This window comes from Convolutriloba macropyga, chromosome 3 (assembly GCF_964194025.1).
Source record: "Convolutriloba macropyga chromosome 3, txConMacr16.3, whole genome shotgun sequence".
NCBI classification, from domain to species: domain Eukaryota; kingdom Metazoa; phylum Xenacoelomorpha; order Acoela; family Convolutidae; genus Convolutriloba; species Convolutriloba macropyga.
The window spans coordinates 8,317,184-8,334,253 of NC_134470.1; the positions used below are offsets into that span (position 1 = coordinate 8,317,184).

The 17,070-nt window shown below is 37.1% G+C and overlaps 1 protein-coding gene across 2 annotated transcripts; it reads left to right on the plus strand.

Annotated features, from left to right (window-relative positions):
* The first annotated feature begins 36 nt into the window (after positions 1-36).
* LOC142335905 (uncharacterized) lies at positions 37-16,147 on the plus strand. 2 transcript variants are annotated; one of them, XM_075384268.1, is made up of 7 exons: positions 37-395; positions 606-890; positions 7,132-7,240; positions 7,974-8,123; positions 11,858-11,963; positions 14,923-15,007; positions 15,788-16,147. In XM_075384268.1, exons 2-7 carry the CDS (start codon positions 771-773, stop codon positions 16,043-16,045), a joined length of 828 nt encoding a protein of 275 aa, XP_075240383.1. In that variant the 5' UTR covers positions 37-395; positions 606-770; the 3' UTR covers positions 16,046-16,147. The 2 variants fall into 2 exon arrangements, with proteins under 2 accessions (XP_075240383.1, XP_075240384.1); XM_075384269.1 differs by having other exon boundaries at positions 134-167; positions 641-890.
* The last annotated feature ends 923 nt before the right edge of the window (positions 16,148-17,070 follow it).

Consider the following 17,070-nt stretch of genomic DNA (forward strand, 5'->3'; position numbering starts at 1 on the left):
AAAATAATGTTATTGTAAGCTTGATCAGAAGCAGCCGTTAATTTATTTTGGCTTTGTCTGATTGAAAGTAAACACTTCGAAAATTCCGTATTTTAAATTCCAAATTTGTCTGTGAACCGTGCCAATAAGAAACGCATAAAAAAATTGGCAAGAATAAGATTGTTCTGGTAAGTTGACGCAGGTGTACAGAGAAGTAAAAAAGGAATCGCAAATTAACCTGTTCCAAATTCCTAACAAGTTTTAAGCATTTGATTGCGAACACGATTATTAATCTATTACTTATTATTCTTTCAAAAGGTTCTATATCGAAAGTTTTGATTTATTCCACTTGCTGCCTGCCTTGTTTTTCACAAATTACAGCGTTTATAGACTACTTTAGTTTATCTAGCAGAACGGTACACTATGGTATCAAAAAGCTACCTATAGCACAATTTGTGCTCTTTAAGCATTATTTTTGTTCAAATTGTGTGATTGTGCTAAGGCGTGAAATTTTGAAGATAAAAAAGTTTTCGTTTGTTGAATTTCGAAGCAATAATTACGAAAACAAACAGTTTTTGGAAATTCTGTAAATGTGCCTATCTTTTAGGTACCATAGTGTATATAAGTATTATTAATACCTTTCTTTGACAAAATTTCGAAGCTTTTCAAAAAATCGTCTTAATTTGTAAGTTAAAAGTAGTTGAACCTTTCCGAATACGCTCTGCATCAGCTATTAAAATTAAAATAACGCTACCATTCTGGGCACTGATCAGTGTGATTGGGGTTAAAGAATGAAGGAGCTTTCAGTGCTGGCTGTTTTGATTCAAGTGATAGCCTACTATCCCAAACTGCTGTTCCTCTGTGCCCCTTATCACTTCGCATTCGAGAGTGTATGGAGTGCATATGGAAGGGTAAGTGCTCCACCCTTAACATCCATTATATTAAGTACGAGATCGTGTTCGAGTAATGGCAAAAGCGATAGAAGAGCGAGTTTTTCCCTTTTTTGTTTTTACGATTCGAAGAGAACTAATCCCCTTAACCACCACCCTTAAGCCCCAAGGAAATAAACCCCCGTTTTAAAATTGAACTTTGGTCGTGATAATTTGTTTGGTTGTGATAGTTTCATATCAAGTCCCAGGGGCCCCTGAGGCATGGCCAAACGCGCTAAATGCGCAGCTCTCTAATAGTAAAGTAGGGGTTTATTTCCGTGGGTGTGTATTTCCGTGGGGGTTTACTTCCTATCTAAAAGGAAGTGGGCTTTTTTCCGTGGGTTTTTTCCGCAATCGGAGTAATGGCAAAAGCGATAGATGAGCAAGTTTTTGTTTCTTGCGGCTCTAAGAGGACTAATGTTTTTTTTTATAGCTGCGAAGCTGTAAGCTGAGCGTAGCTATATTGCGGTGCTCTTGGTTTTTTTTGTTTCGTCGTCTGACGCTTCATTTTCGTTTTACATTTGTTCTAGAACATTCTGTCTCGTCACTGCTTAAATGGCTTTTTCGCGCTTGATTTCACGCTTTCTGCGTGACCTAAATTGCGGTTATTCAGAAACAGAATCTGTTCCTAAAACAAAGTTGATTGTAAGAAAACAGATTGTATGGTCCGACAGCCGAGTGGTTAAGGCGACTGGCTGTTAATCCGGAGATCGCCGGTTCGAGACGCGACAGGGAAACTTTTTTGCACCCAAAAACAACCTCCTTTGAAATAAACTTGTAAGTTTTATAGGCGGCGGCGATAACTATTATCAACTCACTTCTGTATCTTTTTCCATCTGTATTTTACGGCACGCAAATCTATTTCGCAGCTATTCCGGCAATCTGCCGGCTATGTTTTCAAAACAGGAAGTGGATTTTTGTACCTCAAACAGTGCATGTTGAAATTTCATGAAAAGATATGTTGAAAAAGGATGTTGGGGGTATCAGGCGCGAGCTCTTATAGGCAAGGTCAATTTGCGTAGCCATCAGGCGCAAATTTTCGACTAAATTTTTGTCGAAATTATTGAAAAACCTATTGAAACGCAGAAAGTTTGTTCAAAACCCGCTCGACGCTATAATATATTCAAATGATTGCAACAAAGGTACGATGAAATTGAGTTTAAAAAATGTACATATAAAAAGTAGTTTTTTTGTAAATATCTTTTTACTTGTTTACAAGCCTCGAAATTATCCGGAATAGTAATTTTAACAAAATGGCAACCAAAGCTGGGAGAATGAGAAGAAAAGTTATTGCTTTATTCTTAATCGTTGAGAGCCATGGGTGCTGTAAAAACTTCCAAACTGTGAAAAGTAAAAAAAAATTGGAGGATTAACCCAAACTACTGAATTGCTGGAAATGCTTAATATTTAATGTTTTCGTAAGCTATTATCATGCAAAGGCTAGTTTATAACGTCGAACTTATGACGTCCTTGTCTTTTTTCGGTTTTTAGCAACGTTTTTTTAATAGAACTCAAATGCGGCGATGTTCGAGGAAATGTCAACTCTTCAAGCTCATTTTGGAAGCATGCCGACCATGTCTTCATGCTTTTGCAAAGTTTCTGTTACGACACATTGTTCAGGCTCAACATCATATCGGCGTTCAATTTTGGCATTTATGCTAGTTTTTTTTTACTGTTTCTGATGTGCGTGCTGCGTTATTTTTAATGAACTGCTCAAGAACGATGCGTTCTTGACTTTGTGCAATTTAACATATTATCAGATTTCGACCGCTTCATTTCTGTAGCTGCGTTTTCGGATTGCTCTTATATAGATCTCATTTTAAGCTCGCTCTTTTTGTTTTTATTTTGATCAATTTCTTTGGTTTTTTGCACTTTTGAGTTATCTTAAATTTTGCTTAAAATATAAATTAGATAAAAATCGAGTGAGTTTGCTTTATTTTGATGCGCTGGGCAACAAAACAAAAAAATTTTGATCTGATGAATCAATTAGGGTTTTATAAAACGACCCTGAATCAAGCCCTGCGCTTCATTTGGCAGGCGCTGATGAATGTAATTGAAAAGATTACGAGAAGACCAGGACAAGTTAAAAATAAATTATGGCCGAATTTAGGTTCGCTATCAAAGCAAGTTCGTATTATTGATCCCCGGTGCATTTTTTCCTGACTACTCGCGATTTAAATTTGTTCAAATTTTAGTTTGACCTTTGGAACCATTTTCTATTATTCGAATAAAAAAATGTTCTATGTTTCAACTCTTGATTTGCTTTCAACAATCTAGAGTAGAAGTTTGTTCTCCTGCCAGATTTCAATAATAGTACTTCATTGAAAACATTAGGAAACAATATGAACAAAATTACAACCCGGGACAAAATTATTGAGGCTGAAAACTGACAAAATGCATCAACGACAAATTCGATAGTCTACTGTGGATTAAGGACAATATCTCCGAATAAGAGGTACAAATGTTCGCTATAACGACCTTTTTTTAAAAAGTTCTCGTCAATTTAGAAGAGAAAAAAACCTGAGAAGACTAGAGCAAGTAGCACAAACAGAATACCTGATCCTAATACTTGGCATGGATGGATCCTCCAGGCCTTAGCGATGTCAATAGTGAAACATGAGTTTATATAATGAGATATTTTTTTCGATGGGTGCGATCAAATCGCAGTTTCAAAAAAACCACTGCTCGACCTCAAGTCCATAAAAGTGAAAAACATCACCTATTCGCGTTTTTTCCTAAGACGAAATCTTTTTCTATAAAAGAGGCAATAAAATTGCAGGAGGGAAATCAAGTTCATGATGATCTTTATTGTGACTGTATCATGCTTAGACCTCTCCCTTGCCGTAAAAAGAGACTGAATGATCGCTGAAAGTGTATAGGTTACCTGATCTGCAAGACAGACACTTTCGTTCATCGTCTTTTTTTACTTTCTGAGTCGACACCTTTGGCTACCTGCAATTCGTTAAATTTTGAATGAAACCCTAAAATCGGAATGGGCAAACTGGTTGATATCGCCACGCTTGCTGAAGTGACATTTAAGAAAAGGAGCAATTTCTTTTTTTTTCTATGTTTCCTCTTATAAATGAAAGAAGTGTTTGGCAAAAAGTCCTCTACTAACTGATCATAAATCTATTAATCTGATTTAACCAACAAGCCTTCTCCGAAAGAGTTGTAACTATCAGATATTTCAGAACGCTTGTTTGCAAATTTATCAAACAATTCCAATACCTTCAATCAAGACGTTTTTGAACATATTTTCATATTCTAGCAGCACGTTTTTCCTAAAGCATTTCTTGCAGTCAACATTACGTCGCCAATCCTACAAATTCAGTGGAGTCCGCGTTTGGGAACATGAGTGGCAATCTTATGTCACTCGATTTCGCGTGGTGTAAAATTGGTTAAATTGTGGACAACAGTGACAAGAGAAACTGCGGACAATCGTAACAAATTTCCGTCACTGGTCTTTTAAAATATTTTTACGCTACAAATGTCTGCAATTTGTGATTGAAGGAAATCGTCATCAATGTCCGCAATTTTAAGCATGATCATTTCACTTTTATGCTGCGCTATAAAAAAAATAGTTATGCTAAGATTAATTGGTAAATTACAAAATCAATGACAAAAACTTGTCAGCGTTGTCCACAATTTAGACCAAAGTGTACAAAGCAAAGAATTCACTGCAATTTTCCCACCGTATTTTATTTTGGATCATCTGACAGTAAATTGGAAACTGTGCAACCGCTTTAAAACCGTCAAACAATAATTGAAGCAAAACTAGACTTTATAATAATTAGCGTCAGATTATTTTAATACGAATCACTCAGTGCTCTTTTATCGTGGTGATTATTTTGATAAAAACCACTCAGTACTGTTTCATTTTATTTCACTGCTGTTTATTAAAAAAAATACGGGTAAAAAATAGATCATGATTAATTTGCCTTGCTATATAGTCTGAGATGGAGACATTGAAACAGTTGGATATATTTAATTATAATTGTTATTGATTTAACAGAAAAATTTTACTGATCGATTTTTATACGAAAAATCAGTCACGTAGTTCATCAGTCATTTGCAGTAGTTATTTCTTTTTTCATCAGTCATTTGTAGTCTCTGTTAGTGTTTTTTCATTTATCGGCTGCTGCATTTAGAATATATCCAGACTACTTAGAGACGATAGTTTCCCTTCTTTCTGAATCAATTTATAAAGCAACTAAGAGCAATTAAAAATATTGACATAATTTCTAACTACAAGACGTGCATAATGGTAACTTTATAGTTGCGGAAAATAAAGGCGCGGTTAATAGTGACATAAAAGTTGTGGACTAGAGCGACCCGGACAATAGTGATCAAGACATCAAAAAATACGGAAATCAGTGACCGATTAAACCGCGGAAATTATTTACCTCAGAGCGGATGCCAAGGACGTAATTTTGCAGATAACATCGGCAAAAATCTGTCCGCTTTTCTCGCGGGCCATCAAATTCCGCAATCGCGGACATTTGAGGTGAATTCCTTCGAATTTGAGCGAATTGGAATTGATTTTCCTTTCTGTTACTGTTGTCCGCAAAAGCCTATAAAGCCCTATCTTAAAGCATGGGAGAGCGGACAACGCTGACTTCAGCAAGCAAATATGCTTGCTCAAAATGTAAGATTGACGACGTAATGAAGGCGGTACTTATTCGGAACTATAAATTGCAGCACCAGGTGCGCCCAATAATTCGTCTTGCCCTTATTACGTCTGATGGAGTTTTCACCATCTGTCAGATCTGATAACGGAAGTACTTGAAAATTATCCTTTCTAAGAAAAAACGGTCTTTCAGTGCCTTTAGCGCATAGCAATCGCAACTGTTGTAGATATTCAACTTCTTCCCTTTCAACAGCAGTACTGTGATTAACGTACCAAGTGTTCTGTAACAATCTTTGTACCAATTTCGTTTTTGTCCAGAGCATAAGAGCAAGAATTAGGGGTTCGTTAGGGTGTACTATAGTGACAATTAGTGAAAATTTCATCTGTAGAGAACAAATATCGTGTTAGAGTACCAATTAACCTAAGGGATGCGTTTCATTGCACGTAATCTGCAGCTATCGTTAACAAAAATTTTGTTTGACAAAATCAAATGCGTTCAGGAAATTATTGTTTAGCAAACCTGATTTTAAAAGGAACAAGAAAAATCTTCCCTGAGGCTTTGCTTTTTAATGAATTTTGGCCTGTACACTCCTTTGATTTTTGGATAGCTGCCCCTAGTTGATATAGCTCAAAAATCTTTTGCGTTGCATTTTTGAATTTGTGACCAAACATTTGAATCGCAATTTTGCAATATTTTCACAATAGTAATGGAAAAATTGCGCCTGAAAGTTGAATCAGGATAACTTTTGATTGAAAAAGTGTTCTGGAGTTTTTTTCATATATACTGCTTCCTGCCAAAGACTACCATAATCTCCAATATTCTCACAATCGATTTTTTCTTTCTAGTTGCATCCTGAGATTTTCGCCTCCTCTATCTTGAGGTCTTAGAACGTATTTAGAAAGTGCAAACAATATTTTACAATCGTTGAGGTCAGGATTGTCTTCCACAAAGCCAGAAAAAAACATGAACTGAAACCTGGAACCAATTCAAGCAGAATTTGACAGAAATAAAGCAAACCATTAAAATAACGGATGCACTTGAGGTTTTCAGATCTGAAAAACCGACATTTACCTTTTTCTGCTTCGTCTAATTTTATTAGACAGCCATCATCTATCAGACAATCAATCTGCTCCGATAAAGATTTAAAATTCTGCTGAGTTTATGCAGCTGTTTTGATATAAACAAGTGCATGCCCATATAAATGTTCACTTGACCTAGTAAGTTGTATTATGACGAAATTTTTCGAAATGGTGCAGATGAGCTAGGCTAAGCTTCCAGTACCAGTCTCGTCCGACCAGATATGGTCACGAAGGCACCCAGGGAAAAGAAATTGGCTCCCTTCAATTAGAGCTAAAGTAATTTAAACTAATTTTGGGTCTTTCCCATTATAGCCCCCCCCCCATAAAATTATAGCCTCCCATTATGGTATAATTACCATGATGGGGGGCTATAGGTTATCTGACCACTAAGCTGGGGGGGGGGGGGGGGGGGGCTATAATGGGAAAGACCCCTAATTTTAATTGTGGACCCCGAACGTGGGCATTTTAGACAGTTTTAAAATTTCTGTATTCGGGTGATAGTTCTTCGTATTTTAGGTGACAGCCTACTGGGGAGTGTGGAATGTGTGCTACGAGTTGATTGGGACTCTTCAGGGGGAAATAATCTGTCCGTCTGCCGCAGAGGCCAGTTCCATTGACAAACCAGGTACATACTACACACATAGAGAAACAATGACAGTTTTTGCTCTACCCAGGCCGAAGTCCCAAACCGAAACTGGACATGTCTAGATCGAAAATGAACGCACATGCGCTCAAAATTGCATAATCTCGTAACATGGAAGAACGCTCAAAGTAGTCAAGACATGAGCCAACAAAGGCCTGAAAATAGACAATTTCTGGCTGAGACGGTCTGCACATACCTATTTCCTGGGTAGCCTGGGTATCTATCATTGAGGCCAAAATTGGTCATGATTTTGTCATCCAGAAGCTCTGGTTAAGTGAGAGCTCATCCTCACACAGAGAGCTCATCCACACAGACGGAGGCAGGGGATTGAACATATACCCCCTCAGTACGTTATGCGCCCCACAATTACAGAGCACGTGGCATTTCATAGTAAAATCATTATGTAAAAATATGGCACGTGCGTCTGGGGGGCGCAAATAATTTGCACCCACAAATCTTGGGGGCGGGAGGGGCAGAAACGGAAAAGATCCAAAAATTACCACCGCAAAAACAAGACCTTTAAATTAAAAGTTTTCTCATACAAGCCTTTCCCATTATACCCCCTCCCAGCTTATTGGGCGTGTTTCGTACTCTACTACCGTAAATATACCATAATGCGGGGTGGGGGGGGGGGGGGTGGTGTTGATCAGGAATCTTTTTTGACCAGGAATCTTTTCTGTGAAATTAGTATAACTAAAGCGAATAGTTGTTGTAGCTTATATAATCTCGGCGCAGCTGTTCTCAATTGTGGGCTGTGTTCTCTCCGCAGCTGCAATTCTGCTCACTATAATTTACATTGGAGATGTATTGAGGAAGAAGAGACTGGGACAGATCACAGCTTATGTCGGAGCGGGACTCCAACTGGGTAGGGATCAATTTTTTGTTCTTGAGGAATAGAGTTAGGGTTAGGGTCACAAAGACAATTTTCCAAAAAACGCACATGTTCCAAAAAAACCGGTAAACGTTTAGGAATAACGTGATCAAATCTGAGGGTAGGAATCCAATTGGATAGGGATGAACTTTGTGTTCCTTAGGAATGTTATATTTAACACCAATATTATATTTTACACAATTTTTGTCTATTTGAAAGATTACTTTAGTGTTAGAAGCGAGTTACCAAAATCAAGCAAATGTTTTAAAAAAGGGTCAAAAAACAATTATTTTCTCCAAACAAAAATTCAAAAAGTCAAGCAAAAGTAGCATAGGTTAGAAGAAACTGCAATCTGCTAGCTTGCAAGGCTACAAAAATTGAGCGAAATGACAGAACATCCTTGAAGTATTCAGTCATGAAAATTTTACCCAACAATGTGACATACGAACTCTTCTAGGTGTAAACTCTTTTCACTGAGAAAATTAAAAATAAGTGGTGACTTTGAAATCCACAAGGGTGTTTCTACTTAGGAGTAATTTTTGGAAAAACTTTACAAGTTGAAGGATTTACTTTTAAATGCCATCCGAAAATGAAAAATGCCATCCGAAAATTTGAAACTGGTTACAATTTTGTAAAAATTAGATGTTCTAATACAGAAAGCACCTCAAAAATTCGACAGAAAAAATCATGTTGAGTTTTTGACAGAAAAAAATGCTGAGTTGCAAATGTTCACAAACAGCTAAAATCAATCAAATCAGACTTTCCTAATTGCAACACTTTTGAAAATAATGTGCTCCTCTGGTAACAACATTGTTAACAGTTGTTACGTAAAATGAGCTTCGGAGCACTTTGCTTAGAATTGAGTGTGAATGCAAAAAGAAGAAAAAAAGTACTTTTCTTCTTTTCAAAAAGTTTTTCAATTTCTAAGTAGTTTGTTTAGATTTTGTATCAAGCTTTGTATATTATCTCCGCCAGCTGTAGCACTTAAAAGCTGTGTTAATGATGAGGCGGTACGCTAAAATTCCCAAAAGGGGTTTGCTGGAAAACTGATTCATCAATTGACATCTGACAAGCAGCAGATGGTGATATGTTTTTCAAGGCTTGCTGATTTTTATGACTCAAAGGAAAAACACGTAGATTAACAACTAAATCAAGTGAAAATTTTTATAGTTTTTTAAATCAAATTCAATTTTGTACCTCGACAATGACATTAATGATTTTAAGATGATGATGACATTAATGACATTAAGCATATCTCACCTAATCATCTCATCCGCCATTTTTTTCTACATGGGTATGTAAAGATGGTCCAATAGAATTCAATGATCCCGTTTAGACGTTTTTAAATTAAATTTTGAACGCTTAAAAGATTCCTGAAGACCATAAAAGTAGCTCATGCTAATCGATTTTTCAAAAAAAAAGATTTTCTATTTCTTTCCATGGCGTTTACGTAGAGATTTGTGTGCGGGTTCTACGAATAGATTCTTGAATTTCTACATATAAACATTTTGGTAACCGCTATCTTAAAGAACATAAACCATTAAATTCACTAAATTCGACCACAAGCTGCTAATGAATGAACTAAAAGTACTTGGATTTGGTGATGAAGCATTTTCTTTACATTTGAATAACTACCTCACTAATCGAGTCCAGGGGTACATGTGTTGATGACTTTGTCTCCGATTGGAATGCTTCCTGTAACAAAGTACCACAGTGTACAAGCATAGAGGTCTGTTATTGTTAAGTATATGCGTCATGTCTGCCCGGGTTCAGACCGAATGGTTAACTTGTGAGAATTTGCCAAAAACAGTAAACTTGTAAGAACTTGCCAGTCCAATGGTTCACTTGTAAGGACTTGCACGTGGAACTACTGAATTTTAAGTTTCTTTCGAGTTCGTTCTAGTCAAGCTCAAATCTTATTGGTTAATTTGGTAAAAAAATTTGTCATTTACCGAAGGAAGCGCATGGGAGTTAGTTGCTCGGTTTGGATAATACAACACAATGTGACCTAAGTTGACAGAACGGATACTTTTCAATTTTATTGATTCATTTTTTTTGCAATTTGATAAAAAATTAGTATATCTCTATTAGGTTTCTCCCAATTGTATTCTTAAAATTATCCGAAAACTTTACCCTTTTTTACTCTGAAGTTTCTTTTTAGTTGTCAGAATAGTGCTCAAATAATTTATTTTTCGTATTTGATACCAGTTTTCAAATTTTATGATTTTAATTCGCACTTTTCCCGATTATATATTCTTTGATTTAAAAATGTTTACCTTCATAACTCGGGACGATTTTCCGTTTACGCCACAATATAGACAGAATAGTTATCATGTAAGAAATTATTTTCTAAGAAAGTATAAGAAAGTGTGTAGGAACAAATATTAAAAGTCGAGTGTTTAACTTGTAAGAACTTGTAAGTCGAATGAATAACTTGTATGAAGTTGTAAGTTGAATGGTTAACATGTAAGAACTTGTGAATTGAATGATTAACTGATAAAACTTTCAAGTTCTTGGAGGAAAAACTTGCAAGACGATGCATGGCCGTGTAAGAACTTGCAATGAACTTTCAAGTTTTTACAAGTTAACTATTCGAAATCGACCCGGGTGTTGCCAATTTGTTGATAAAACGGTTACTTTATTTAGTTCAAGACGCAGATGATGCGATGCTTTTTTTGGCATCTGATAATTGTTTTCAGGTGCCTAAACAAATTTAGTTTGCTGATAATTATCTCGAAATTATAAATGGGCAATATTGTCAGTATTGCTTTTTGAAAATAAAACGGTACAAAATGCGTTTTATTGTGAAAAGGTTAATAAAAAGAATGTTTGCTCATTATTTAAGTTTGGGCAACTCCTAAAAACTAAAGACTTGTCCTTCTTTGTGCGTTCAATTATTTTTGAACGAGTATCCGCTTTGTTGATCGCAAAATTCCTTAAAAAAATAAAAATCTGAAAACTATTTACTCAAAAGGAAACAAGTTTGCAACAAAATTGAAACCCTATGCCATAGAATTCCCCATTTATGAGACTTCCCCATTTATTCAGCTCAACTCTTCTTCTTCATTAAAAAAATTGCCAATATCACTTGAAAACAACTGAGCTCGATAGTGAAAGACGCTTTCTGTAGGTTGAAGTGTGAACTGTGAAGTGTGACGTCATTCATGAAATAACCCGTTGAGACTTTTTCTTGTTTTTATTAAAAACCCTTCAATTGAAAAGGAAAGCCATCATAGTAATTCATCTTTTTTTAGAAGTCAAAATTTATATAGTCTACTCTGTTAATCTCTTTAAGAAAAATTTTTTCCTGACCATAAAGCTGTGTTTTTAAGCTGAGCGAAGTAATTTTTTTTGCAAAAAGATCTGAGGAATTTTTGCTTGAAACTGTTAAGGAAAAGAGTCCTCTTATAGGTTCGTACTGTTACCTTTCATGGCACGTATCAATTTTTAACTAATTTTATTAAAAATGTAAACTAGTTTTGTGCATACATCATTCCATTCTTATTCTTAATCACTGATCACGGAGATAGCGCGATATAAATATCAACTCCTCAGAGAGAAATTTATTTTTCCTTTTTTTATTAAATGAAGTAAATTAATATTTTTTGCTCTAACTTAGAATTTATGTAATAATTGAAGCTATTATATACGTCATACTCGATATCCCTGAAATTTTTCTCCAATATTATCTGAAACGTTTTTCAGATCACAATGCGTGATATGTTTAGGCCAGGGTGTGGTGTTGGTTGTGAGCGTGCCTCCCATGTTGGCAGGGGCTGCTAATGACGCTCTGATTGAGGAAGAACTTGTCGTCCGCTGGAGTTTCTTCATGGGGTATTGAATTACGTCACTCTTAATTATCTCTCTCTCATGTTACGTCACTGTCATAATGTATCATAAAGTTGTCTGTCTCAGATAGAGACAGGGTCACGTGTCAGAGGTAGAACCATTCCCAGGATTCGGTTTCACTCTAGATCCACCCACCAGTAGAAACCGAAGTTTAGAGCGGAATGCAACTTGAATCTGTACTGTTTCGGCCCCCAGTGTTTTTATGCCCCCGCCAATCCGCGCCTAAGGGTTTAAAAATATATGCCCACTAAGCGGGGTTGGGGAAGGGCAGAATAGATTCGGAAAATTTACATCTGGAGAAAACTGAAAATTTCCAATGTAATTACAATTTTTATTAAAAAGAGTAAAAACAAAAATGCACTTTTACTTGATTTGAAAACCGTTTAAAATTATTTTTTATGAAAAACTGGAAATTCGAACCGCAGTGATAGAAGACAAGCGAAATTTTAAATTTGGGTTCGAGAGCGAGTGGGAAGGTGGAAAAACTTGTAATTCCACTTTTCCGTTGTTCCGTTATTCCACTTTTTTTTGCCAAATGTTCCACTCTTGAATTCTACTCTTAAATTCTACGTGAAATATTAAAATTCCGCCTTTTCCACTCTTTTCCCCGAAATTGAGACTAATCTCGTCGGCCCGGGAATCTGCTGGCAAAAATTGAAAATTTAATCGAGTTGTTTATAGAATTGTTGCTCTTAGCTCTGAATTTATCGCATTTGAAAAAGAAGTTTTTTCGAAAATTCGCTCTAATTATTACTTTAAAACCTCCAACGCTTTAATTTCTACAGTTTTAACGTATGAAATACAGTGGATTGCGGTATTGGTAATGAAAAATATCGAATTGTTGGCAATAATGCGTTGCTATGCCATTTCTAAATTTCCCGCGTTTACGGCTGAAATATTTCAAATTTGCGTGCCCTTTCAAAGCAATTCCGAAGAATAATGATGGGTTTCAACCCAAAGGTCTACGGGCGGAAGGTCTCCAAAGGAGATTTAACGTTCATGGCTGACTCAAACCTAAGAGCACCTTTCAAATTATCTTAAACATTTTGCGTTCGGCAACTTTATAATAATATAACTTTATAATAATATAACTTTATAATAATATAACTTTGCGTTCGGCAACTTTATATAACTTTATATAAAAATATAGAATGACTGCCCAGGACAAGGTGCGCGACCCAAACCAACTCTGATCAGACCATCCAGACCAAAATCATCAGTTCTGATCAGTCAGATTTGAGTCTCGCATTGGGGCGCCAGATTGACTTGATTCGAGCACTAAAGGTGCTGGACTGACTTGAGTTACGCCGAAGATGTACTTTGACTGACACTGTTAACAGTTGAAGCAGCAGTAATCATTTGCATAATGCAATATTTTCAGAAAACAGATGTCAATTTTTGTTTATGGTTTTTGACTTCTTCAGTAAAAAAAATTATTCCAAACAAGGAAAAATTTTCAGTTCGACAGCAAATACCAAAAGTTAGTCTTTAACGTGGTCTCTGATATTCACCCAGTAACATTTCGAAGTGCTCCCCAAGAGCACTGCTCGTGGGGATTAACTGTCCCTTCTTTTTTGGGGGAGACTGGTTGTGCTGTCGGTTGCACCTCCTGGTTCTGATCAGACTTCGCAGACTCTGGAAAGAGCTCGGCTTAGATTATCCAGACCATGCGACAACTCTCTACACCCCAGACCACGCTATGATCAGGCTACCTAGACTCTAGGTGGGGCTCTGATCAGACTATCAAGAGCTTAGGTAGTGCCCTATTGAGATCGTACAGACTCTAGATGGGGTCCTGATCAGACTACCTAGACCGTAGATAGTGCTGACAGACTCTGGAGCGCTCGTGGTATAAACCCCGTGCGTGACTCAAGTCGCCCGGATGAGGGCTGGCCTGTGTCGTGCGCTTTATCCTGGGCCCAGGTTCAGGTGCACGACACAGGCCTAATCAAACTGACTTTTGTCGCGTACTAAAGATGAACGGGGATCACTTCAGGAGTCTGGCTACGCTATCTGCAATCTGGAAAGTCGGATCAGGACCCCATCCAGGGACTTCACGGTCTGATCAGGGCACTATTTAAGGTCTAGACAATCTGACCACAGCACCACCGAGTCTGCATAGTCTGATCAAAGCGTGGTCTAGGATCGGGAGAGTTGTGTGCCATAGTCTTGATAGTCCTAGCAAAGCTCTTTCCGGAGTCCGTACCATTTGATCAGAAACATTTCCAGATTCTAGAAATTCTAATCATAACTAAGAGGTTCAGTAAAGAAACGGCCGGTTCCCGGAAAAAAGAAGACATAGTTAACTCCAAGGGGACTGTTTTTTTTTGCGGAGCACATAGCAATTTTACTTGATAAACAACAAAGACCACTTCAAAAATTAAGTTTTAGTATTTGCTGTCGAACTGAAAATTTTTCATTGTTTTGAATAATTATTTTTTACTGAAGAACCTAAAAACCATAAACATAAATTGATGTCTGTTTTCTGAAGATAATACATTACACCAATGATTACTGCTACTTCAACAGTTAAAAGTGCCAGTCAGGGTATCCTAAGTGCGCATCTCAAGTTGGTCTGGCACCCCTAGTGCGCGATTGAAGTCTGATTGACCAGAAGGGATTTTGGCCTGGATGCTCTGACCAAAGCTGGCTTGGGTCGTGCACCTCGTTCTAAGTAGGTTACCTCTCCTTTCGAAAGCTAAGCGTTTGAAAAGATCTAAAAAGTCTAGAGTGGTTGGTAGTGTTGATTAAAAATTGACCCAACTATTATTGATGACCCTAACTGAATAAATAACATGTTCAAGCTGTGTAAATAATGTCTAGCAAAAGGGTCGAGTATATTCATTTGTGGAGTAAAAGTCAATCCGTCAGCAAAACGGAAAATTTTGTACCTTAGAGAACCGGAATTTTCGGAAGTTAAAAATTTTGATGTTGCCTTGTCTAGTTATGCGGATGCTGGCCTTGTTCTACTGTCGGGAGCTGCTGCCTTGATTGCTGCAATCGTTGGTGACAAATGGGGCATTATGAAGGTAAAAATTCTAGAAAAGATTAGCTTGCAAAAAATTTGTCGAAAGCGTTCAGTCTCGCATAAATCGTCATTTGAAAATGTAAGTCTAAATAACTAATCTGAAAAGTTTGATCTGTATTTCAGGTTTTATTGAGTTGTGAATGTAATTATTGCAGAAAAATGTATTATTACTGAACAATTGTTCTTTGGAAACAATTTTTAGCTTTTTACCTATCACATGAATTTGTGTTTACATTGTTGTTTTTTTTAAATGAGCAGTCGCTTCAGTTGAACTGAGAAGAGATACACTGATTTAAAAAATAAAACCTCCCGGTTTATATTCAGTAAACTCTTGACTTTTATTTTTGTTTTCCTAATTTTGCTAAGTTTTCTGAGGTTTAGCCCATTGGACATGATAAATACCCGTACAGACCGAAATATGGGTATTGACCAGACCGAATAGACCGAAATTGCCATTGGTCAGACGGAAAGGCGCAACCCAAATATTTTCCAGACCATTGGGTTGGGCCGCACCGGACCCCTGCCCGCCACCCAAGTCGGTCTGGCCAATACCTGTCTTGGGTCGCGGACTTGATCCTGGGTTGTCTTCAATTTTTTTACATTAATGTAATTGTAAATGGACTCCTCGCGCAAAATTGTATATGAGCTACTGAATTAATTGTCTTCGTTTCAAAAACTTTTTTAGTTTGTTATCATTGTTTGTCGACATAGGAGTTTCTAAAATAATGATTTGTTACTTTGGAAATGTGGGCGTTTAAAGTGAAGCCTGGCCCTGTTTAAGGTGAAGCCAGAGACAGCTGGTAAGAAGAAATGGAACAAACTGGCAGCTGCTAACAAAGCTGCCGGACTGGCTGGAGGGCGAAAGGGCAAATACGCACAGGGTGGGGGAGGAGCAGGTGGTTTGGGGGCAGCTGCACTCGCCATGTCCAAGAAGGATGGAGCAGGGGGAGGAGGTGGAGCTGCCGGTGGGATGGGATCTCTCGCTTCGGCTGTGAAAGCGACAGCCGACTCCAAAAAAATTACATCCGCCGATATTTGAACTGATATTATCCTAAGAACGTTATATACAGACAAATTTTTTGAAATTGACACCAGAAAACGGCCTTAAGAGGGGACTGAATAGGAACGCGAATAGATTTGGTGACTGGGACTTAAAACCTCCGCACTGTATGATTATGCCTCACTTTTCAATTGGCTGGTGATGAATTCAAAAATTTAGTTGTACTTATTTTTTGCGATCTTTTCCATTTGTGCGCCCCTCCTCTAGTTTCAGAGTACGCGCCGTTACATAAATCGTTACATAAAATATAGACAGTGCTGTTGGGCTTGCAAATTATAACCTATTTAACTGAAACCTGATACACCTTGATAATTAACACACTACAATAAAAGGTAAATCTGACCAAGATCTTGACATGGTGCTCACCAAAGATATCAGAATTTGTATGAACTTGCACAATCTTAGCAGATGTATCAAAAAACAAGATCTCGGCAAGATAACCAAGAAAGATTAAGCGCGAATTTTTAAGATTTAGATCTATCAAGATTGTCGAAAATTCAGCTCCCGTTAGTTTATTAACCAAGAATTGAACCTAATTCCTTTTTTCAGTATAATGAAACTTTAAATTGGGTGCAAGGTCGGTATTTACATAGTACACATCCTATACTGGACCGCCCCCGGGAAGGCCCCCCCCCCATTATTGCTCTTCTTATTTAGGTCAAATATTGATTCTTGCAAGATTTCTTTTTTCTGCAGAAAAACATATTTTTAGCCGGTGCCATCCTCTTGTTTAGTATTTTTTTAACTAAAATTATGCATTTATCTACTGCAGAACGTTAAAAAAAACAAGTTGAGGTAATTGAAAGTAGTTTTACCTTACGTAGAGTTACAGTAAAGCTATGGTAAATCTTTGCCTTAACTTTATCTTAACAAAAGTTTACTTGAACTCCGATAACCTAAATTTACCTTGGCTTCATTAAGTGTGTTCAGTTCTCAGAAGAATTTTGATTTCACTTCTGGGGACAAGATACATCAAGCAGTGATCAGAAAGGATAATAAGTGTT